Genomic DNA, 23,957 nt, shown 5'->3' on the forward strand with positions numbered 1-23,957 from the left:
CCATATTGATGAATGTTTATGACTTACAGTCTTGGATCAGCTGACACACAATCCCACATGTCCTTGCAGTCTCACACAGCAAGGGGCTATGAACCGGTTCCATTGTGCTCAAGGCCTGCATGGATCCTAGGAGCACAGATGGAATCTTCTTAATGTGCCATCAGGACAGAGGTACACAGCAAACCTATTCCAGACATTCAAAGCAGTCATGCACCTGTAGCAGCTTCAGGTCCGTTTTCCCAGCATTATTCGTTACTATCTGCTGATGATGTAATCCCTTATTTTAAAAACAGCTATTCCTAAGATGACAAGAACTGGGATAAATGCATACAAAATCAAGAAGTTTTCTGTGAATCTGGATGTTGCACCTGGATAGTTGCTTTCAATGTATTGAATTCCTTGAGTGAAGGTACACATTGGGTGAGAAATCATAGAACCATTTGGGCCACCTGCCAAAAAAAAGATTGACAATGCCAATTATGGGACATCTCAGGTAATTTAAGTATTTACCAAATGTGAGCTCAGTGCTTAGCACTGTGCTAACTACCCTTCTTCATGAAAGTCACAGGATAGTTTAGAGGACCCAGAAGTCACACTTAGATGAAGAGGGAGAATGCTGGGCCTTGGTTTCATTTGAAGATGGAGATGGGCGAGTTTATCTTTGGGGCTTACACTCTCTACCATATAGGAATATCGATAAAACATCATGATTCCTTAGCATTAACTATCCTAAAGTTACCTACATTATCACCTAAAAATACTCAAAACATCCACTAAAGGGCTACCATGTTCTTTAGTTGCCTTCCGAATGCCCTTTGGATCTTCAGGAGCCCATGGGAACCTTGTCCAGATCCCACTGCCTTTCTGTGGGACTAGGGGATAGACTTTTACCCAAAATGGCTTTATTTAAATGTCTACTGTGTACATTTTGGGAGTAAGGAGCCACTTGAGCCTGTTTCAGGATGTCCATTACATACAGGCTCCATATTCCAGAGAATACTAGTTTACCTCAGCATACCTAAGTCCTGTCACTTTCTAATAAGATCAAAGAGGTCATAAGCTTGGATTTTAACAAGTTCTTGACCTTTGTTCACTGCCCATTTTAATTTGTTTTAAAAATCAGAGAAAATGTTGGACTTTATTTCAAAACAGTGTTACATTGATTTATTATAAAGTACAGCTTCTCTTTCAAAAATATAGTTTCCTCAGGAAGCTGCTCCCCAATAATAATTTATAAAAGTCCTGTTTCAAAACAGAGTACTCACCGCAAGTGAAATTCAGTCCATCGAATTCATTGACTACAAGGATCTCACAGCAATACCTTTGGAATGTAAGATAACTGAAGATCTTAAAAGGAAGGGGCATTTCTTGTGGGTTTCTTAAAGGAAAAAAGAAAGAATAAACTCAGTAGGTTCTGATTTTATCAAATAAAAAGAAAGGCAATTCCCATTTCATATTTTCTAATATGAATATAATTTTAAAAATTAGGCTCGCTATGAAAAACTTAAAATAATACCAAAAAAAAAAATGAGGAAATGTTTTGGCCCAGAAAAAAAAAAAACTTGTTAAAATCCAAGTGACATATATTTATGCCGATAAATATATGTAATATATGTATGTGTGTTTAGAAAATTTTACAAATGACCTGCCAAGTCTCTAAGCATTAAATTTCATCATTTCATCCTTTTCTACCTCTACATGGGGCTCCACTAAGGCAGAGACTTTAGCAGTCCCTTATGATCAATTGGTGTATAATTTTTTTTTTTGGTAAGCATTACTGCTACAAACATCCAAGGATACAAACACTTAATATATATTATTTAAGAGGCAATGATATTTATGATGTAACAGATTGAAAGGAACTGGTATACAAAGTGAAGACTAAATGACAATGAGTTTAGGGCCCGGTATAATAGCCCTAGTGGCTAAAGTCCTTGTCTTGCATGCGCTGGGATCCATAAGGGCACTGGCTCACATCACAGCTGCTTCACATCCCGCCCAGCTCTCTGCTTGTGGCCTGGGAAAGCAGTAGAGGACCACCACTTGCGTAGTGAACCAGTGGATGGAAGCTGTCTCTGCCTCTCCTTCTCTCTGTAAAATCTGACTTTCCAATTAAAACATAAATAAATCTTTATTTAAAAAATGACAGTGAGTATAATTGAAGAGGGAGGGAGAAAGTAGGCATTCATATGAGATGAAATGCATCTCCTCTCTGGAAAATGTCAGGAGAACCCCCATGCTGACGCTGTGGCCTTCAGGGTCTGCTATATAGTCTCTAGAAATCAAAGTGGTTTATTAGATCCTTTCTATTTGTAAGGTGAAGCTGCTTAATGAAGTTAAAAAACAAAACGTATTCCTTCCCTAAAGAACTCCAGTGTAGTTGGGAGAACATGAAATATACATCCTTGAGATTGCAAGAACACATAGTAGTGAGCTTCTTATACCCGGAAAATTAAAAACCAATATCATGTATCCATAACATTCTTACACTCAGTATCTGTTTAAAGTTTCACCTAAACCCAGTGACCCCCAAACTCCAATAGCCTTCCAGCTATTGGAGGTTTTCTAAGGCACTAGGTGAGTTAACCACAATGAGAAGCTACTATTTAGGGTAAATGGGAATCCGGGGAGCAATTAGAAGAGGCAGGGTATTCTAAGAAAGCAGAAATGGTATGCACACAGGCAGAGCTAGGACTAGAACCAGAACTAAATGAAACAGAAAGGCCAAAACTGAAGTGGGAAAAGTGGGAAGTGAGTTTGGAATGACATTTGGAAACAGGGCCTTCATATTAGGCAAGATGAATGACCACAGATAAGGCCGTGCTGAAGCCATTGCTTTACGAAAATTAATGTGACAACCCCAAGGAGCATGCCTGGAGTAAGATTAAGAACAGTCAAAAAGAGAACAGGCGACAGCCAAAGTTTAAGTATGAGATGAGAAAGGCCCGGACGAGCATGATGACCACAGAGGATGGCCGCCCAGCTTGATCAGGATCTTCCCCTGCCTCACACATGACAACACAGAATGCTCCATGCCCATCCGTGGTCTGATCCAGTGTGTGGGCAGCATAGGAGAACAGTCATTCATTCATTTATTCAGTTCAAGTAATTTTTGCGAACTTAATTGGCTCAAGGCCAGAGACTGGCCACTGGGAAGGACTATTACAATAAATGAGATAGCAAGCTAGCTGCTGCCCTGAAGAGGCTGCTGGTCTATTGAAGGAAGACTGCAGTAGGAAGTGGCATGTGATCAGCTTTCAGAGAGAACTCCCCTAGCCATGGGAACAATGGCTTTTGTAGACATCGTGCAGACAAATCATTCATAAAAGGCACCAGAAAGCCAGGTGTTGTCAAAGAAATTATAATACAAGGGAGAAGGGGGGGACTCCTGTTCCTATAGAACTGTATCATGAAAAAAAAAACCCTTTAAATGAAAATAATAAATTACATATAGAAGAATGCTTTTTTATTTATTTATTTTCACTGGAAAGTTAGATATACATAGAGGAGAGACAGAGAGGAGGATCTTCTGTCTGTTGAATCACCTTGCAAGCGGCTGCAATGGCCAGAGCTGAGCCAGTCTGAAGCCAGGAGCCCAGGGGCTCCTCCAGGTCCCCCACACAGGTGCAGGGTCCCAAGGCTTTGGGCCATCCTCCACTGCTTTCCCAGGCCACAAGCAGGAAGCTGGATGGGAAGCGGGGCTGCCGGGATTAGAACTGGTGCCATATGTGATCCTGGCATATACAAGGCAAGAACTTTAGCTGCTAGGCTACCATGCCAAGGCCCAAGAATGCTTTTTAAGCATTAGAAGAAGAAAAACTCACAATAAGCCATTTAAAAACAAGTATCACACACATCACAAAATTATAAGAAATAACTGAACTGCCCAGTTCAGTTCTATGACAACTGTTTACATTCTGGGCTACGTATTCAAAAACTACACCCAGAAGAGGCTCCTGGCTCCTGGCTCCTGGCTCCTGGCTTCGGATCAGCTCAGCTTTGGCCATTGTGGCCTCTTGAGTGAATCATTGGACGGAAGATCTTCCTCTCTGTCTCTCCTTCTCTCTGTATATCTAACTTCCCAATGAAATAAATAAATAAATCTTTTTTTAAAAAATAGTTATGTATGAAGAGTTTACCTACCTTCAAAAAAAAGAACAAAAGAAATGGCCTTCAAGAGTAGCTTTTCTAGGCAGTAATGGGAGTAGACGCCATGTGAAGCCTTGGGTTGCTAAAATTTTGCAAAGAATCTGAGATAATTTAGTACTATTGATGACTGCCTCTCCTTTAAGAGTAAATCCTTTTCCTATAACTCGAATATGTGAAATAGTGCCATGGTGACCAGAACATGTAATGATTTAAATAACATAAAATAGGAACTGTTGCCCAAGGTTGTGTCTGTATCATGCAGGGCTGATTCTATACCCTTGGTGGTGATTTGATTTGTACAGTTTCCGTACATGCTAGCCATTCACTGAAGTAACACAGGCAAATACAATGTAATGATTTCACTGTGGGGGGAAAAAGTCCTTGAATGATCAAAACCCAGTTCTGTTTGCTTTATAATCTCTTGACTTTAGAAAGTTCAGTGGAGTTTACACTGTTTCCTGATACGTATTTGCTCCCTATGATTTCTTGAAGGGACCAAGATGATTGCTTTGTTTAATGAGTGAGGAAAACAAGTTAGATAGGACAGTGACTTGCTAATGGTCATGTGGTAGCCAAGCAGAGGAAGTTACTGAGTCAAGGCAGCCCTCCCTCCAGGCAGGAGGATATACAGGGAGGATATACATCGCAGGAGTCTTCATAGCAACGTCAACTCAGTTCCCTTAGCTGCAAATGAACTGTTCTGAGAGCTAAGCAATTAAACATATAATTACATATGGTAAATGTCCACTAATTTTGTTTGTTATGTAATTATTGTAAAATATTGATAGATTTGAAAGGCAGAGAGAAAGAAAGGAAATGGGCAGAGGGACAGATCATCCATCTGCTGATTCCCTTCACAAAAGCCCAGACAGCCAGGGCTGAGCCAGGCCGAAGCAAGGGACAGGAGTGACTGGTTCTCCTGCAGGTTTCGGGGATCCAAGGATTCAAGCCTTCACCTCCCAGAGTGTGCATTAGCGAGAAGCAGGAATCAAAGTAAGAACTGAGGGGCCAACAGAGACATACAGGCTATTGCCCTGCCTATAGCACCGGCATCCCATATAGGCTCCGGCTCAAGTACAGGCCACTCTACTTCCAATCCAGCTCCCTGCCTGTGGCCTGGGAAAGCAGGAAGAAAGCAGCCAAGGTTTTGGTGCAGACACATTAGGGAGTGTCTTAACTGGTGTACAAAATGCCCACCCCTCCACAAACTTTTGTAGAGATCATGTGTGATGTGTGTGTGTGTGTGTGTGTGTGTGCCCAATAATGCTTCTCCATTAAAAAACAATGTGAAGTATAAAAAAAACTGTTACTCAAAGATAATTACTGTTAATATTTAGTGCATGTCCTTCAAGTTCTGTAACTTTCTTGATCAATGTTTTTAACCTGCAGGCTCTTATCTGACTAGTCTTTATTCCTAAAAATAACTTGGAGTTAGGAACTGAAATACAGACTCATAGTACCAACTTGGAAATGAATGAAGAAGCATGCTATTGAACTTGTAATATAGGCTGTGAATTTTGCTGGAACATCAGCTTGTTCTTCCTCTTGTTATAATAGCTTATTACAGGTGAATCTTATCAACCACGTGCTTACCTTGTCATTCCAAGATTCTCAATCAAAAAACAGTTTATTGAGCAAATGGTAAACAGTTCAAAGTCTGGGGCAATAATAGTGAGCAAGCATTGTACATACTCTAGACTCTGAGCTGGTATATTTAACTACAACTACAATTCTCTAGAATTCCTTGTGGTCATCATTATCTTATGATGATTAATAATAAATTGGAGCTTTGACTTTTACCTGAGGAATCCAGATCCAACAAGCACACCGGCCACGCACAGCAGAGCCACCACACTGTTGACTATGTTTGGATTTTGAACAAAGCCAAGTATCATCAATGTTAGAAATTCCCCAATTAAGTGAGGCGGCAGGAGAGCAGCAGAGAAATATCCAAATCTGGCAGCCTCCGGGTATAAGCCCAGAGTCCTAGGAAGATAGATAGTTTTTAGTTTATCCCCAAGAGTTATTTAAGAAAAATATTGCCATGTTGTTGAGTGAGTGGGTAGATGGTTGGGTGGAGTGTCCGGGGCAAGCCCAGCTCTCTTTTGTTGGGTCTTGTTTGAATGGAGCCAGCATTTGAAACTTTGGACTACAGTTCTTTCCATGGATGCTAAACGCTATGTGAGCCATCCTCTCCTTCAGCTCTCACGGGAAAACATTGAATTGCACAGACAATAGTCACAACTGATGACCAGAAATAGAGTTGGTAGACTCCAAGCTTCTTCATAAACGACCATGTTCTCCCTTGCAAGCACCACTCCTGCCCACGCGCTAAGCAGCTCAGCCAACCTGCTGTCCAAGTCCCACCTTCCCCAAGCCTGTCCCCATGTGAAGTGGGAGCACTGCCAGCCTGAAACCCCATCAGGGCTTTTATTGTTGTCATTCCCAAAGCCTTTTTAACAGAGCTTTTATGCTTCCCTGTATTTTTAAGATCCAAACTCACTGTTTCCAATCCCATCAGATTAGCCCTCTGTGGGCCTTCTCCTTTCCATTACGGCCTTTTATTCTACCAACCCTTTCCACTGATCCGGCTTTTGTCTACCCTACCCTCTAGTAAAGGCAGGTGGTAAGTGACCATTAGCCATTGTTTTCTTTATTCCATGTTTAGCGTAAGGAAAGGAAGATGCCTGGCCTGGTACCACCTCCTCCTCCCCCACCACATCTCTAGGCTGTTGGCCTTTCTTCTTACATGTTATTTCCCTGTGTTATCAGTTTCCATCTCCATGGCAGTATTCTGAAAACTTGTAAAGTATTTATCTAGACAAGGATCATTCTTTCTACATTCAACGTTTTTCTAGTCTTCTCTATGAGCCGATGGGCCTGTCACCAGGGGTCGTATTTGGGAAGAATTATCCAGTCACCTACATTTGCCTGCCCTTGGCCACTTGCTACCGTGTCTTACACTAGTGCTCAAAACTACTCCACTTACAAAATTTCAGACTCTGAAAACCAACTCTTGGGTCATAGCCTCCTGTCCCCATTGTCCTCTATCTTTAGAACCGTATCCATTTCCTCCACCTCTGGAAACTCTGCTCTCACTTAAGCAATCAAAGGCATGTTGAACATCACACATCACTGTCCTAATTGGATCCACTCAGCACTGTGCTTCACCTGGCCCCTGGGCCACTAAGATCTCCTCATCACTCCTTAGCTTCTAATGGCATATCCCACCATGGCTAATAAAGCCTCAACTTCACATCACCAACTTCAGTCTCTGGCCTGGTGCTCAACACATGAACTCACCTACCATTTTATGGATGTCCTGTTGTCCTGTTCTGTCTCTGTGTCCTCGTCCTCTCCTGCTCTTTCACCTGTCTTTGCCAAATGTGACCTTCTCTACTTCCATCTACGAATCTGTGTTGTTCCACCAGTGCTTTGGTCAATTGTGAAACCTTGATCTGTCTCTTGTGCAATTCCAATTGTATTGTCAGCGATTCTCAATCTGATGTTTTTGTTGAACTTACTCACTTTGTCCTAGAACAACCATGCTTTGAGCCTAATAATCATTTATGTAACTTTCCCCTCCTTATTCTACCCTGTGTCATCAAGCCCTTCAAAGCAGCACCTGCTGCCTTCTCCTTTTTCCCTCATCAATCTGACTTGCACTGGCACCACCCTACTGGCCTTCTCTTGTTTTTTTTTTTTTTTGGAAGATGGCAATGACTTAATCATCTTATACCTCATGTCCCATAACCTCCGCCATGCTAAATGAGATTTCAACACTGCCTCAAAACTATCTGATGCTTCCCAATCCTGCTTCTCCGTCCAGCTTCTGATTACCCCTCTGCCACCTGCATCAGCCTGCTGTCTTCTTGCTAGAAGAAGGTCCCTATCTGTAGGTTTTGCACTCAGCCTGCTTCCTCCCTCTCCCTACGCACCCCTTGTGGCATCCATTCCCAGGTCTTTACTCATTCCTCTTATCTTTTCTTGTCACACAAACTTCAGATCGATACCTCTGGTTGCATGTCCTGTAGCATCCCAAAGGCTGCATATTCAAACCCAAAACCATTCTCTTTCCTGGAAAACTTGAAAATGATGCTGTCACCCTTGCACTCAAACATCTGCAGCTTTCTTTACTCCCAATAAATCCATTCAGTTTCTAAATACATTTGATTCTACTTTGCCAGCATCTCAGAGCAATTCCCTCTTTCTGCTGCCACTCCTCTACTCCTCTATGGAAAGACCTTGGCCTTTCCATAGATTGCTGCAAAGACTTGGGATCTTTCCCTGGTTGAGAATCCTGCTTTTGTCCCATTATCAAATTCTTATGAGCCTGTTGATCTGGCAGTCAGTGCCTCCCTCACCAAGCCTCCAAGACTTTCAGTCATGATTTCTCCTGTTCCTTCCAATCCTCCATTCCCCACAGTGCAACTAAATCTTCTCTTTAGCTTATTATGGTTTTCCTTCTGAACCTTCATCCCTGCTCTTCTCTTTATCGGCCATGCCTTCGCTCCCTTTTCTGTTCTTCAAGATGTTGGTCATATCTCAAGTTATTCTTCCCCCAAAGACCTCCAGGAGTTCCTTTCCCTGTACACCATGCAGCCAAATGTTCTGTCAGTCTGATCTCCCTTCTAATGAACAACATCAAAGACAGACATGAGATGGGAACCAGCCTTATGTTGTGCCTCAACTTCTTCATCTAACAACAAGGACACCTGTACTAACATTTTTGTGGAAGAGCTGCAGGCATTGCATGAATTAATTCATTTAAGGCTCTCAGTGTCTGATCCCAAGAGCTAGCAAGTGTTCACCATGCGTTAGCTAGTTGTTGTTCTACTTCTCAGCATAACATCTACACTTCTTTATAACAGTCTGATGGCTTTCTTCAGGAAGAGTCATCTGGAAATCTCTTTATGTCTGCAGTCATGATCTGAAATGCAGAAGAGCCAGATGTGGCTCTGAATGTGGAATGGACTCATGTGGAAAGGTGTTGCATCACAGGCCACAGTGGGGTCTGGGTCTCTAGCCATACCCTAGCACTTGAGGATTTCTGCTACAGGGTGCTCTTGCCAGATGAGAATAAAGAACCTCAAGTCAGTCCAGTCAGATCTTGTCACTGAGTCCGGGTGAGATGGGCTGCTAAAGGAGTTATAAAAATTACAACACTCCTGGCTTTCAGAAATAGTCTCATTTCTGAAATGCAAGCTTGAGGATAGCACTTAAGTTCTCTTGAGATAACCTGTGCCTGGCATTTAGTGGGCATTCAAGACATTTATATCATTTAGTTCTAGTGTTTGCAATATGACTAAGAGCTATGCTGCCTCTGAAAAGGATTCTTCTTAGGATAAAACTGAATCTCCTACATGGGTGCCAGCAGCCCAAGTACTTAGGGCATCTTCCACGCCTTTCTAAGGGCATTAGCAGGAGGCTGGGTCAGAAGCAGAGCATATAGGACCAAACCAGCACTCTGATATGGAAGCCAGTGTCACAGGCAGCAACCTAACCCAATGAACCATCATGCTGGCCCCAAGATTCTTGTGTTTTCATGTCTGACTTATCAAAACAGAAAAATCTGGCTGCACTCACTGAACTTAATTTAAATTTCTGCTGTTTTCTCAAGTCCTACAGAACCAAAAGATATTTCTCATGGTCAGTCTCAAATACCACATTATCTTCAAAATCAGTGCTTTACACATTTCACAGTGCATATAAATCAGTGGTGGGGAAGGAATGGAGATCTTGTTAAGTACAGAATTCAACAGGGCTAAACCTCATTCTGTAAATGAAACAAACCCCAGAAGAACACAGACACTTCGATCCAATAACTGCAGGAAACAGTGAGATTCTAAATGGACAAAGTCTTCAATTTTCATTTTAATTTGTTTTACTCAAAAATGGTCAAATTGCTGAGTAGTTATTTGGCACAGTAATTAAGATGCTTTTGGGGGCCCCTCTGCAGTAACTTAGTGGTTAAAGTCCTCACTTTGCATACACTCCGATCCAATATGGTGCCAGTTTGTGTCCCAGCTGTTCCACTTCTCTTACAAGCCCCTGCTTGTGGCCTGGGAAAGGAGCCAAGAATGGCCCAAAGCTTTGGGACTCAGCACCCATGTGGAAGACCTAGAAGAAGCTTCTGGCTCCAGGCTTCAGATTAGCTTATATCTGGCCACTGGGAATGAACCAGCAGACAGAGGATCTTTTTTTCTGTCTCTCCTCTCTATAAATATGCCTTTCCAATAGGAATGAATACATCGTTAAAAATAAAAAAGGCACCATCTGATATACCCACATCCCATATCAGAGGGACTAGATTTGAGGCCCTGCTTTGCTCCCAATGCAACTTCCTGTCATTGGGTGCCCTGAGAGGCAACAAATGTGACTGAAATATCTGGGTCACATGAACCTGGATTGAGTTCCAAGCTCCTGGCTTCAGCCTGGCTCACACCCAGCTGTTGTGGTCTTTGGGAGAATGAGCCAGCTGACAGAAGATCTCTGTGTGTCTCTATCTCTCTTACTCTTCTTTTTCCTCTTCCTCCAACCCCATATCACTGTGGTTTTCAAATAAAATATTTTTTTAAAAGGAAGGGGATCCCCACTAAAAAAAAAAAAAGATAAAATTGCTCAAATGCTGTTTCAGCTGGAACCAGAGAGGCCTGGGGTGGTGTCAGAGCTCAGGAATTCGTCCCTCAGCATGTTTCTGAAGGTGAGGGAATGAGGAAACTTCATCAGGACCAGGAGCCCGGTCCTACCCGTGGCCCTCAGGAGACAGCCTACCTTCCTGTTGACACAAAGCAGCCTTGTTTCTGTCGCTCTCCAAAGCAGCACCTACTTCTAATAGTTGGGCTAAATCCTTTAACACTAAGCCCTCCTTTATCCTGTGCTTGTGCCTTTAATCGACAGTGTCATTCACACTGTATGACATGGATCTTTATCCTGCCTGTGGCTGGGAGCACCTGCTCATGAATCCAGCCAAAGAAGGAGGACAGTGTCTCAAGAAGAGCTCAAGTTCTGTCTTGGGATGGCAAGCAGAGAACCCTTGCACTAACAGAGCCAGGGAGGACTGGGTAGTTTCCTCCAGCATTTCTGAAGGGAAACCACCATGATGGAGCAAGATCCCCATCCCTATGTCATCACACAAACACCTTCACTGCACCTATGCTGGGATGCTCAACTGGGTCAGGTTCCCAGAAATTAAAAAGAAGAAGAAGAAGAAGAAAAGTAGTGCTAACAAGCTGTCAATCCAAACTCAACAGCATCAGGGATGTTCTAGGGCTTGTCATGCCCCCTGCACATGGTGATTCCTTGTCTCTATGCCCCCTTCACCCACCCAATTGTGATGTCCTCAGGAAACAGAGCAGCTCCATCTGGGGAACTCCTGGGAAGCACTTTCTCAGACCCCTGCACCTGGGCCCCCCATGCAGCTAAGCACCAGCTACTTCAGGGTCCTCTGCCATGGCCAAAGCTCAGCACTGACTGAAATGTGATACTCCCTAGCTGTCCTCATTAGCCCTCAGGTGCCACCCAGCCCACGACTGGCTTCACTTATCCATAATAACTGGTCTGAAACCCAGAGCACCCTGTAACTCCACGGGTGAGTTGAGTGCCCCATGCACCCCCTTACCAGTAGCACACACTGGTGCAAAGCAGTGTGGCAACGATGCTGAAGGGCAGGGAGTGAATCACATAGGCCAAGAGCATCTGCCATTTCTGGTACAAGCCATCTTGACTCTCCTGGTCGCTGACAGCTCGCAGCACAGGAACTGGGCATACAAGACAGGTGTCAGAACACTCAGGGACCACACAGTGGAGGGAAGGAGGAAGAGCTAGCCAAAGCCAGACTTCCTGTTTTTCAGGGATAAATGGTGAAGACCAGCTGGGCAGCCCCCTTAGTCATGGCAGGAAGGAATCTGCCATCCCTGGATTAATAAGTGCCCCCACCCTCACCCCCAGAAACCCACATTCTTCTTGAGTTGCCATACATCTGCAAAACATGCCATGCATTTTCATCTCTCTCAATGCTGAGTCATCCCCAATGCAAGGAAAGCACATGCCATAGGGGTATGAATGAGTGACCTGAGGTGCCTTAATCTCTTATGGCTCAGGCTCCCAGCCCCCACAGCAGCCTTGAAGTGGAGAACAGCCCATTGCCTCTCAGGCTGCTCTGGGGACCCTCCCCCACCTTTTCAGAAGCATGCTTCTCTTTTACTTTGGGGTGCATTTTGGAAATCCCGCTAGCATCTATTTTCCTGAACAAATTGTGATTCCCCCCCAGGCAACTAGATCTTGCTTCTAGTTTCCTGCTGAGTATAGAAATCAGGTGCTCTCTGTCCTAAAATAGGCTCCAAATGGAAACAATGGAGTTCAAGTGAGCTGGAGGGTTGGGCCATCCTGTCCCCTTGGAAATGACCTCTTTCAAAAGACTCTTCCCTAACTCTTCCACCAACTCCTTATCACCTCTGGTTTCCCTGAGTGACCTTCTGTCAACTAAAGCTGGTGTTGGGAGCTGTGTTGCAAGAGGAGTGGTCTCTCCTGCAGGCGGACACTTACACAAGTTCAGGGCGTTGAGCATGCCTGTGTAGGGCATGGCACCCACAAACTGGTACAGGAGGCCCACGCGGTCCTGGATCGCACCTGTGAGCACCTCGTTCTGGACCCGCAGAAGGAAGAAAATGACGAACAGCCCCATGATGAGGTTCTGGAGCAGACGCATACTTACTCCCTGCTTATTTCTCAGTAAGTTTCTCATCACTCTCCTGAAAAACAAATAGCACTTTTAATTCCTTTTCTTTTGATATGAGTGAACATCTAAGACCCCCCCCCAAATGGACCTTCCAGCCATTCATGAAGACGCCTACCTCAGAAGAACACCCAGTTTCAACAGAATTCCAGGAGGATCTTTGATTTTGAAAGGGATCATGGGTAACGTTTTCAGGTGTTTCATTCTTTCGATATTCTCCAAAGTTTCATGACAAATTGCCGATTTCCTGTAGGCTTCCCCAATCATCTGGACTCTTCTGTAGGTTTCTAGTTCCCGTTCCTTGCTTTGAGTGTCCACTGATGTCAAGTCCACTAAAATTGTGTCCCAAGAGATACAACTCACATGTTTAGTAATTCTAAGATACATACAATAGCTAGTGTGTCATCATTGATTCAGAAATAGTAGCCATAAAAACTCCTGCCATCACAATAAAACCTGTTGCTAACATAAACCAAGACTATTTTAAGGCTATCTAATGGGTTCCTGAGGGACAACTGTCTGGGAGAGTCCAACAGTTTTCTTTGACAGAGAAGGAATGTACACATATGTTCATTGGGATAAAACCCTTCCCCACCCCACCCCCATCTCATCCTGAGAAGTTCTCTTCAACAAGCCAATGGACCAAGCCAGACGAGTTCCTTCAAAAGGAAAACCACCAAAACAAAAATAAAACCCGCCATGGTTAATGTCACCCAGGAAGAAATCTGAGCTGTGAAAGTGCAAGCCACACGCGTGCCAGAGGCTGCGCATGGACAACTTACTGTAGAAGTCAAAGGGGTTTGAATGTTCCGGACAAGGGTAACCACAGCCCTCGAAGAAATCCAGCATCTCTGTGGGTGTGCCGCAGAACACCAGCTCCCCGTAGGTCAGGATGGCAATTTTGTCAAAGAGCTACTTGGACAACAGAGGATGGTTAGTGAGGGGTCAGGCTGCCACGCCCTTCTGGGAAATCCACATTTTCTAGCCATCAGCCCTTTGATGAGCTCTATCCTGCACCTGTACTCTTGTGTGGGATAAATGCAGTAGCGTATAGAGAACCTGAAAGGAGTAGGCATCGTAGTGCAGCTGACTTGAGCTGTGGCTAGCATTGCCTGGATCCCTGTCCAGGTGTCCGGGAGCCTTGCTTCAGCTTCCAATGCAGCTTCCTGGAATGTAGCAGGTGATGGTTCACGTACCTGGGCCCCTGCCACACACTTGGCAAACCTAGGTGGGCTTCCTGACTGCTGGTTTCTGCCTGGCCCATTTCCTGCCATTGTAGACATTTGGGGAATGAAGCAAGGAGTGGAAGATATCTCTCTGTTTCTTTGCCTTTTGAATAAAAATAAATACTTAAACTTTTAGGCAAGAAAGTGTAAGGGTGCTTAAAGAAATTCATGGAAAAATGGAAAGAAAAAATGTATTTGGAGTGAAAAATGTTTGACACCCACATGTGGTCTTCTTCTTGTACTGCACATTTGCTATGACCTGTTGAAGGGCCCTTGTGGTTGATGCTTGGATTGCGCAGTAAGTGACTTTGTACCATATGCCCTGCCTAGATCAGGACTTTCAGCTTCAATGGCTCTAGGTCCTTGTGCCCTGCAACTACAATTCCCAGCTCAACACAGCCTCCACCCACCCTGAGGAGCTGAGCAGAACAAAAGGTACCCCTCACCCGGAAGAGCTCTGAGCGGGGCTGGTGGATGGTCAGGATCACAATGCGGTCCCTGCGAGCCAGCTCAGCCAAGAGGATGACAATCTGATTTGCAGTCATGCAGTCCAGGCCTGTGGTCGGCTCATCGAACAGCATGACCTCTGGCAGCAAAGAAAGGGACTACTCAGCCACTACCCAGCCCAGGCTCTGTGCAGACAATTCAATCTCCCACTGCTTATTTAAATGCTGTGTGACTAGAGGTGCCTGCCTGGGCACTAACTCACATCCTGCAAGCAGGAGTCAGAGCCTGAAATGGCTCACAAAAAGGCCCTCAGGGAACAGAAACCCTGAGTTTTTGGAAGAGTGCTCCTTAGCTTATGGTGGAGTAGCATCCAGGCTAACCCACGGGAAGTCAAACACAGCGTAAGCTGAAAATGCAATGAATCCACTTAAACTACCGAATATGGCAGTTTTGCAACACACGATGCAGAACATTGTGTGTTTCCCTGCAAGACAGTGGGACTTGACTAGGAGTTGTGCCTGCTGCCGCTGCGAGAGAGAGAAAGAGAGAGCGAGAGGGAAAGGAAGAGAGAGAGAGGGAAAGAGAGAGAGAAAGACTCTTCCACACATCACTGGGAGATCACACTTCACAGTCCCAAATATAGCTTCCATCAAATGCACATTGCTTCCCCCCAAAACAAATTGGAGCATTTTCAGTTTGAACAGTCAGAGGTTGGGAAACTGGGTGTGGATGATGGAATTGCACCAAGAAATGAATTACAGGGCAGTCCCCAAAACACCAAGTCCCCAGGAGGCCAGTTCTACACAGACCCCTCTCCTACTGAGGACTGGAAGGAAAAGGAATGAAGTTATCTGAAGACGACAGCAGAAGCAGCTGGCTGCTGTGTCGGGTCTCACTTACTGGGGTCCTGGATCAGCTGGGCTGCGATGGAGACCCGGCGCCGCTCACCACTGGAAATGCCCCCAAAGCCATAGTTGCCAATCAGTTGGTCGGCCACATGGCTCAGACTCAGTTCTGCCATGACTTCCTCCACCTGCAGGAGACACCAAATGCAAAAATGGTCATTGCTGTGGCTGCAGTTTTGGTTCATGGCTGGGGTGACACATCTCTCTGGGGGTGCAAAGGCTACTTTCAGATTCCTTACAATCAAGGGGCAATCAAGTCAGGTGGAACAAAATCCCAAGTTGGTTTAAGAATCACAGCATAGCATATGTGTCAGATTTCAGTGAATGATACTACTCATACTGGGAGAAGGTCTTGTGGCAGCAAATAAGATACCACTTGGGAGGCCTGTAACTCTTACCAGAGCACCTGGGACTGGGTCCTGGCGCTCTACCTGATTCCAGATGCCTGCCAGGGTGTACCCTAGGAGGCAGTAGGTGACGGTCAAGTAGTTGAGACCCTGGTATACCCACTTAGGAGATCTGGAGCAAGTTCCAGACCTGCAGCTTTTACCTGGTCCAGCTTCAGCAATTATAGGCATATGGGAGTTAACCAGTGCTTGGGAAATCTTCCTTTTTAGTTCCCTCCACCTTTCTCTTCCGTCCCTGCCACACTCAGTTCTCTACTTTTTTTTTAAAAGACTTTATTTATTTTTTATTGGAAAGGCATATTTACAGAAAGAAGGAAAGACAGAGAGGAAGATCTTCTGTCCACTGATTCACTCCCCAAGTGGCCAAAATGGCCAGAGCTGAGCCAATCTGAAGCCAGGAGCTTCTTCTGGGTCTCCCACATGGCTGCAGGGTCCCAAGGCTTTGGGCATCCTTTACTGCTTTCTCAGACCGCAAGCAGAGAGCTGGAAGGGAAGAGGAGCAGCCAGGATACAAACTGGCACCCATATGAAATCCCGGTGCATCCAAGGCAAGGACTTCAGCCACTAGCCTACCATGCCAGGCCATTATCTACTTTTCAAATAAATAATTTTAAACTAAACTGCTAGGAGGACCTTATGATGCAGTGAGTTAAGCTACCAGTTGGGGTGCTCACCTTTCATTTTGGAGTGACTACTGCAATCACCGCTTACTCTGTTTCAGATCCAGCTTTCTGCTGATGCACCCTGGGAGGCAGGAGCAGACAGCTCAAGTTCTTGGGTTCCTGCCATCCACGTGGGACACTTGGGTGCATTGCTGGTTCCTAGTTGCAGCCCGGCCTTGCCCTGGCTATTGTGTGCATTTCAGTAGTGACCTAGAGGAGCTAATCATCTCTCTCTCTCTGTTCCCCTTCATTCAGACAAAGAAATACATAAATGTTCAAAATTGTTTTTAACTGTCATAAAGTGTTTATCCTTGCTTCATGGAAATGCACTAGAAGACAATGAATATCTCACAGAACTCCTATTTTCTGATGCCACCATCAGTCTGGTCCAGATAGAAAAATCCTCTAAAAGTATCATTTAAATAGAGCTTATTTTCATGAGTTTTAAAACTTTACTAAATATTTTTGATGAAAGCAATTTGGGTTCAACTATACCCATTTCCCTGCTACGTAACCCCCAAAAGCCTACAGTCTCATGTAGTGCAATGTCAGTGTGGATTTTACAGCAAAATGTTTGTAAGTGAACAGCCAAAAGTCATTGAAAATACTTCCAAACTTGATTTGGATCTTTGAGAGAATTTTAAATGGGGCCCGCTGTGTAACCCAGAACGACACTTCAGAAAACTACGTTTCTTCCGGTTCTCCCTCTGCCTGCACCTGTTCTTCCTCCTTTCTGTGTTTTCTCATAACAATCACAGCTAAAAAAAAAAAAAAAAAAAAAAAACTTTTTTACTGACTTTTTAATCAAGAAATTTCACTTTCTTTCCTCTATGTATCCCTTCACCACTAACCCATTCAAAAGTCTCCATTTCTAAATCTGGCCTTCGCTTATTGTCCCCTGTCTGCTTTAAGCCCTCGTGAAGATGAGACAGAAAGAGAGGGAGAATTCTAGCATGCCAATGTGTGTCGTTCTCATTCATCCCTGTGGAGACCAGGTTACTGTATCATGAAAAAAGAAAGAAAAACATTGTGCTAAACAATGACAAACTAGAATGGAGGAAGAGGATAATATGTGGAATGAAATTCCAAAGACAGGGAGTAGGATCGAGAGCATTGATGAAACCTTGACCAAAGGAAAGGACACAACTGAAAATACAAGAAGAAAGAAGAGAACAAGCTAGTGTGGGCTGATTTGGGGGGAGCTGGGGCGGGAGGCAGCGGAGTGAGTCTCCTTTTAGCCTGGGAGTGGAAGGACGGTAGAATGGAGCTTTGCTCATCAGGACCAGGCTGATGCACTGAGCCACGGGATGGATCACTGAGCCTCCTCCTTGACTCTGAAGCCTCAGCAAGCACAGAGGAGAACTTCAGCGACTCTTCCCAGGATTTTAAGCCTGGAAGTCTCTCCACGTAGGCCAACGGTATGGGAAATGGAATTCACAGAGCCTCGGAAGGGGCCCCGAGGAACATCAGATTCAATCTTCCTGCCCTGTGCTTTCATGGAGCCTGACACTGCCCTAGATGTTGCTATCACATGAGCCCTGGAAGAGACGCTCTTGATGACTGTCAATTACTGGGAGAGAGACAGCGGATTCTCAGAGTTCCATAACTTGCCCAAGGACTCACCATCAGTGGAGCTGAGGGCAGGACTGTCTGCACTTGGCACTGTGGGCATGCGAGGCATGTGGCTTAGCCAACCCTCTCTGCAGAGAGAACCCTCAACCTGCCCACAGCACCTAGGCTTTGTTTTCCTTGGAATACAGAAGCAGATCTGCCTGGGGTCTCCTCTGTTACCCTCAGCACTTCCTTCTCACTAAACCACTTCCTCCAGACTGGGTCTGCTCAGAAGGGACCCTCCAGCAGGAGCTGTCAGCCGCACAGGACATCCATGGCTGCCCGCGCCTGGGAAGTGTGACGTAGCTGCCATTGGTAGACCTCAAGGTGCCCGGAGTTTCCAGGATACTTCAGCAAATGGCTTTCTTGAATTCTCTGCACAAGGCCAGGGATTAAAGAGCCCACAACTTCATTTTGCCCACCCAAAGACCACTGAGGTTTTTCTGCCCATTTCAGAGAAAGAGATGCTATGGACACAGAGAGAGTGAGCCTGAAGAGGGGCTACGTGGCCTGATTCTTCACTGGCTATCCACTGTCAGGGCTATCAAGCCACAAGAACACACTTATGCACACAGAGCCTCCCCAGTGACTGACCTCTGCTCTCTGCCTGCCCAGACCACGGGAGTCAAGACAAGGGGTGTGCCAACACGGTGCCATTCCCAGATGTCCGATATTAACCTCATGGGTGTCAGTGTCTTATATTTGCAAGATAGCAGGAGGGGCCTCCCTCCCAGAGCTGATATCAGGATGAAAGGAGATACTGTGATGCCAACAAGCCCTGCTTAGTGCCAGCCAGATAGGAGGGCTCAGAGTACAACCTGGCGAAACAAGAACCCGGTGTCACCTGCCAAATGTTGTAAGGTAACCTCCTGGCAGGAAACCATGCAGGGCACCACTGAGTCAGTGTCAAGGCCCTTCTTGAGGCCAGGCTCCTGGCTCAGGCCCCGCTACACTCAAAGCTATAGCCAGGACTCCTGGGCACTCGCAAGCACAATGCTATCTGGTCCTGGGAAATAACTGCAGCTACATCCCAACTGGGTACCTCTAAGGACAGACTGGAGCCTAGACAGAGTGGACAGATGAGTGGTTTCTTCCTTCATTTACTCAATCCATTTTGGCTTTTTTAGATACCACAAAGCAAGTAGAGGAAAAAAACCCATGGGCAGGGCCAGCCACCTGCAAGGCTGCCGTGCCATAGACGTGCCCGCTGACTTTCCAGCTGCTCTGCTTCTGATCTAGCTCTCTGCTAATGCACATGGGAAAAGGAGATGATGGCGGCCCGAGTGCTTGGGCCTCTGCACCCACAGGGGAGACCTGGAAGAAGCTCCTGGCTCTTGCCTTCAACCTGATCCAGCCCTGTCTGTTGTGGTTATCTGAGGAGTAAAACAGTGGATGAAAGATCTCTCTCACTCTCTGTAAATCTGGTTTTCAAATACATAAAGATTTTAAAAAGAAAAAAATATTAGCAGGCAAATAATACTGAACACGTAGCTGGAAGCACAGCCACATCCCGTAGAAGCACAACCTCAGCTCCACGTGAAAGGGAAAATTTTCTGTAGCCACATTTTCAAAGGCAAAGAGAAACAGGTGAAATTCGTTGTTGATCATTTCAAACCTGTAATCGATATCTTTAAAAATTCCTAGGGCCTGGCGTGGTAGCCTAGCAGCTAAAGTTCTCACCTAGAGCGCACCAGGATCCCATAACGGTTGACAGGATTAGAACCTTGGGACCCTACACTCGCGTGGGAGACCCAGAAGAGCTCCTGGCTTTGGATCTGCGCAGCTCTTGCCGTTGCAGTCACTTGGGGAGTGAATCAGCAGACGGATGATCTTCCTCTCTGTCTCTCCTCCTCTCTCTATATATATCTGACTTTGCAATAAAAATAAATAAATCTTTAAAAAAAAATCCTAGCAAGTCTACATCCTATTCGTTCAGAGGACGAGTCTTAAATCCGCTGTTTTGCCCTTAAACACATCTCGTCTGGCCCATTTCCAGAACTCACTGGGCCTCACGGGGCTGACAGCGGCCACACAGGGCGGCGTAGGTGCAAGGGGCCGGAGGAGAGCGAGGCAGAACGAGGCAGAGCAAGGCAACAGTGCGCACCCACCTTGTGCACTGCGTCATGGGAGCGGCGCCTCACGGCCAGCAGCGCGATGTAGTGCAGCGTCTCCCGCACGGTGAGGTTGCTCAGCAGCGTGTCGCTCTGTGGAAGGGAAGGCAGGGGACCCAGGCTGAGCCCGGGGGATGGGGGGGGGGCAGGAGCCTGCAGGGAGTGGGCCAAGGGGTAGGTGCCAGGCCTGGCTGGGACTGCGAGGGACGCTCGCACCTGTTGCACGTAGGAGAAGCAGTCTTGGAACTGATCCCGGCGCAAAGTCTTCCCATTCACGCACACTTCCCCCAGGAGGGTCCCCTTGCGCCGCAGCCTCCCGGACATGGCATCCAGCAACGTGGTCTTCCCAGAACCTGGTGGAGGGGCACAGCAGAAGGGAAAGACAGGGGAGTCCTTGTGTGCTTGACAGGTAGAGGGGTCTCACTGTGTCTGATGTTACTGCTGGACCCGTTTTCCTTTGGTGTGCCTCTAGGGTAAGAGGCCAGTTGTCCCCGCTTTGTCCCATCGGACAGATGGTGAGATGCCCAAAGCTTGATGGGAGTTAGAATGGGTTACATGAGGCAGGTGTTGCAGGGCTACAGGTTAAGCCACCACTTAGAACACCTGCATCCCACATCGGAGGGTTGAAAGGAGGCCCAGCTGCTTCGCTTCTGACCTGCGAGGCAGCAGACGATTGTTGCAGTACTCAGCATCTCCACCATCACCACCACCATCACCACCATCGCCACCACCACCATTACCACCACCACCACCATCACCACCATCACCACCATCACCACCACCATCACCACCATCACCACCATCGCCACCACCACCATTACCACCACCACCACCATCACCACCATCACCACCACCAGCACCACCATCACCACCATCGCCACCACCACCAGCACCACCATCACCACCACCACCACCACCATCACCACCACCACCATCACCACCATCACCACCACCAGCAGCACCACAAGCACCACCACCACCATCACCACCAGCACCACCATCACCACCACCACCACCACCACCATCACCACCATCACCACCAGCACCACCAGCACCACCATCACCACCACCACCATCACCACCATCACCACCATCACCACCACCATCACCACCATCACCACCATCGCCACCACCACCATTACCACCACCACCACCCTCACCACCATCACCACCACCAGCACCACCATCACCACCATCGCCACCACCACCAGCACCACCATCACCACCACCACCACCACCATCACCACCACCACCATCACCACCATCACCACCATCACCACCATCACCAGCACCACCATCACCAGCACCAGCACCACCAGCACCACCATCACCACCACCACCACCACCACCATCACCACCATCACCACCACCACCATCACCACCATCACCACCATCACCACCACCATCACCACCATCACCACCATCCGGACAGGAGTTGGGTCTGCAGTTCCGAGCCCTGGCTGTTGCATGCATTTCTGGGGAGTGAACTGTTGGATGGAAGATCTCTCTCTCTCTGTGTCTCCCTCTCTGTCTCTCTCTGTTGCTTAGCCTTCTGAGTAGATGAAAACAAACATTTTAAATAATTTTTAGTAACAGGAAATAGGACAGAGACTCTAAACCACCTGGGCAGACAGCAAGAGAACTCTACAAAGATCCAATGTTCCCCCTGTCCTTTTTTTTTTTTAGATTTTTAAGTTTTTTAAATTGGAAAATCAGATATACAGAGAGGAGGAGAGATAGAAAGATAGAGAGGAAGATCTTCCGTCCAATGATTCACTCCCCAAGTGACTGTAACAGCCGGTGCTGTGCCAGTCCAAAGCCAAGAGCCAGGAACTTCCTCCAGATCTCCCATGTGGGTGCAGGGTACCAAGGCTTTGGGCTGTCCTTGACTGCTTTCCCAGGCCACAGGCAGGGAGCTTGATGGGAAGTGGGGCCGCCAGGATTAGAACCGGTGCCCATATGGGATCCCAGTGCATGCAAAGCAAGAACTTTAGCCACTAGGCTATCGCGCCAGGCCAAGGATGCAACGTTTCAAGCAAAGCCAAAGTGATCTTTGGTTCAAATGTCTTAAAGATGCTTCTGTTGCTAGGATGAGCGCACAGATGAGTAGGACTAGAGTAGCTGGATTATTTTCTTTGGAGAGATGTTATGTACTTGAAAGGCAGAGTTACAGAAAGAGGGAGACATAGGGAGAGGTCCATCTGCTGGCTCACTCCCCAAGTGGACACACAGCTGTGGCTGGGTGAGGCCAAAGCCAGGAACCAGGAGGCTTTTCCGAGTTTCCCGCATGGATGCAGGGGCCCAAGGACTTGGACCATTTTCCACTGCTTTTCCAGGTATATTAACGGGGAGCTCGATCAAAATGGAGCTGCTGGGACTCAAACCGGCACCCATATGGGATGCAAGTACTGTAAGCAGTGGCTTAACCCACCATCCCACAGTACTGGCTGGCTAATTTTCTAACCCATGGCTGGTAAAACTCAGAATTAGCCCAGAGTGTCCAGGTACTGGTGTAACTAAAAAAGAAAGGAGAGTGGTTATTAAAGTGAAATGTGGAGTGGACACATGGTATAGCTATTAAGATATCCACATCTTGGGCCCAGTGCGGCAGCCTAATGGCTAAAGCCTTGCAAGCACTGGGATCCCATATGGGCACTAGTTCTTGTCCTGGCTGCTCCATTTCCCACCTAGCTCCATGCTTGTGCCCTGGGAAAGCAGTTGAGAACAGCCTAAAGCCTTGGGACCCTGCACCCACGGGAGAGACCCAAAAGGGGCTCTGGACCCCTGGCTTCAGATCAGCTCAGCTCTGGCTGTTGTAGCTGCTTGGGAATGGACCAGTGGATGGAAGATCTTTCTCTCTGTCTTTCCTTCTCTGTAAACCTGCCTTTCCAATAAAAATCAGTAAATCTTTTTTTAAAAAAAGGATAAATAAAAACTTAAGACATCTGAAGAAAAAATTTCAAATATTGAGTAATATAAGGCTGGTGCAGTGACTCAACAGGTTAACCCTTCAACTTCCAGTGCCAGCACCCCATATGGTCTTCAGTTCGAGTCCTGGATGCTTGGGTTCCAATCCAGCTCTCTGTTTATGGCCTAGGAAAGTAGTGGGTGATATCCCAAGTCCTTGGGTCCCTGCACCCACGTGGCAAACCTGCAAGCAGCTCCTGGCTCCCAGCTTCTGATCAGCTTAGCTCTGCCTGTTGCAAACATTCGGGAGAGTGAACCAGTGGATGGAAGATTTTTCTGTCTCTGCTTTTCTCTGTATATCTACTTTTCCAATAAAAATAAATCTTGAATATACTGAAAGAAAGTGAATTCTGACTCTGTGAGGTTTGTCTTCTGCCACATACCCTGTGATTTCTCACTGGGAGCTCAGACCCAGTGTGGGCTGCTTCTAACCCAGACAGCCCTGGACTCTGACCATGACCCTGACACAAGCTCTGAATAGCCTGCAACCTGGATTCTGGCCTCCCGTGGACATTAAAACTCCTGTCTTGTTTTCAAATCTTGTGGCCCCACGTCTGCCTGCCTTCTGACCCCTCCTTGGCAATTGCCACCACTGGCACTCTGTACCTTGGCCTCTTCCCCCTGGCTACGGGTCCCCCAGCATCCTGCTTTATATCCAGCCAGCATGGCTGCTGCTTCTTGGCCCCCAGTGGGAGATTCCCAGGGTCTTCTGCTGAGTCTCCTGTCATGGAGTCC

The 23,957-nt window shown here is 46.5% G+C and overlaps 1 protein-coding gene across 1 annotated transcript in view; it reads right to left on the reverse strand.

The window, feature by feature from the left end:
• Positions 1-23,957, reverse strand: part of ABCG5 (ATP binding cassette subfamily G member 5) — a 28,615-nt gene continuing 4,658 nt past the window's right edge. Inside the window, exons 3-14 of the mRNA XM_040993165.1 lie at positions 20,472-20,608; positions 20,253-20,348; positions 17,352-17,354; positions 15,460-15,592; positions 14,559-14,698; positions 13,669-13,798; positions 13,005-13,218; positions 12,697-12,902; positions 11,771-11,909; positions 5,950-6,135; positions 1,266-1,378; positions 1-449 (exon numbers count right to left, since the gene is read on the reverse strand). Of these exons, the coding sequence (XP_040849099.1) occupies positions 256-449; positions 1,266-1,378; positions 5,950-6,135; positions 11,771-11,909; positions 12,697-12,902; positions 13,005-13,218; positions 13,669-13,798; positions 14,559-14,698; positions 15,460-15,592; positions 17,352-17,354; positions 20,253-20,348; positions 20,472-20,608 (1,691 nt within the window). The 3' untranslated portion in view covers positions 1-255. The remainder of the gene's footprint in view (positions 450-1,265; positions 1,379-5,949; positions 6,136-11,770; positions 11,910-12,696; positions 12,903-13,004; positions 13,219-13,668; positions 13,799-14,558; positions 14,699-15,459; positions 15,593-17,351; positions 17,355-20,252; positions 20,349-20,471; positions 20,609-23,957) is intronic.

This window comes from Ochotona curzoniae, unplaced genomic scaffold, assembly GCF_017591425.1.
Source record: "Ochotona curzoniae isolate NIBS_2020 unplaced genomic scaffold, NIBS_Ocur_1.0 contig_883, whole genome shotgun sequence".
Taxonomy (NCBI): Eukaryota; Metazoa; Chordata; class Mammalia; order Lagomorpha; family Ochotonidae; genus Ochotona; species Ochotona curzoniae.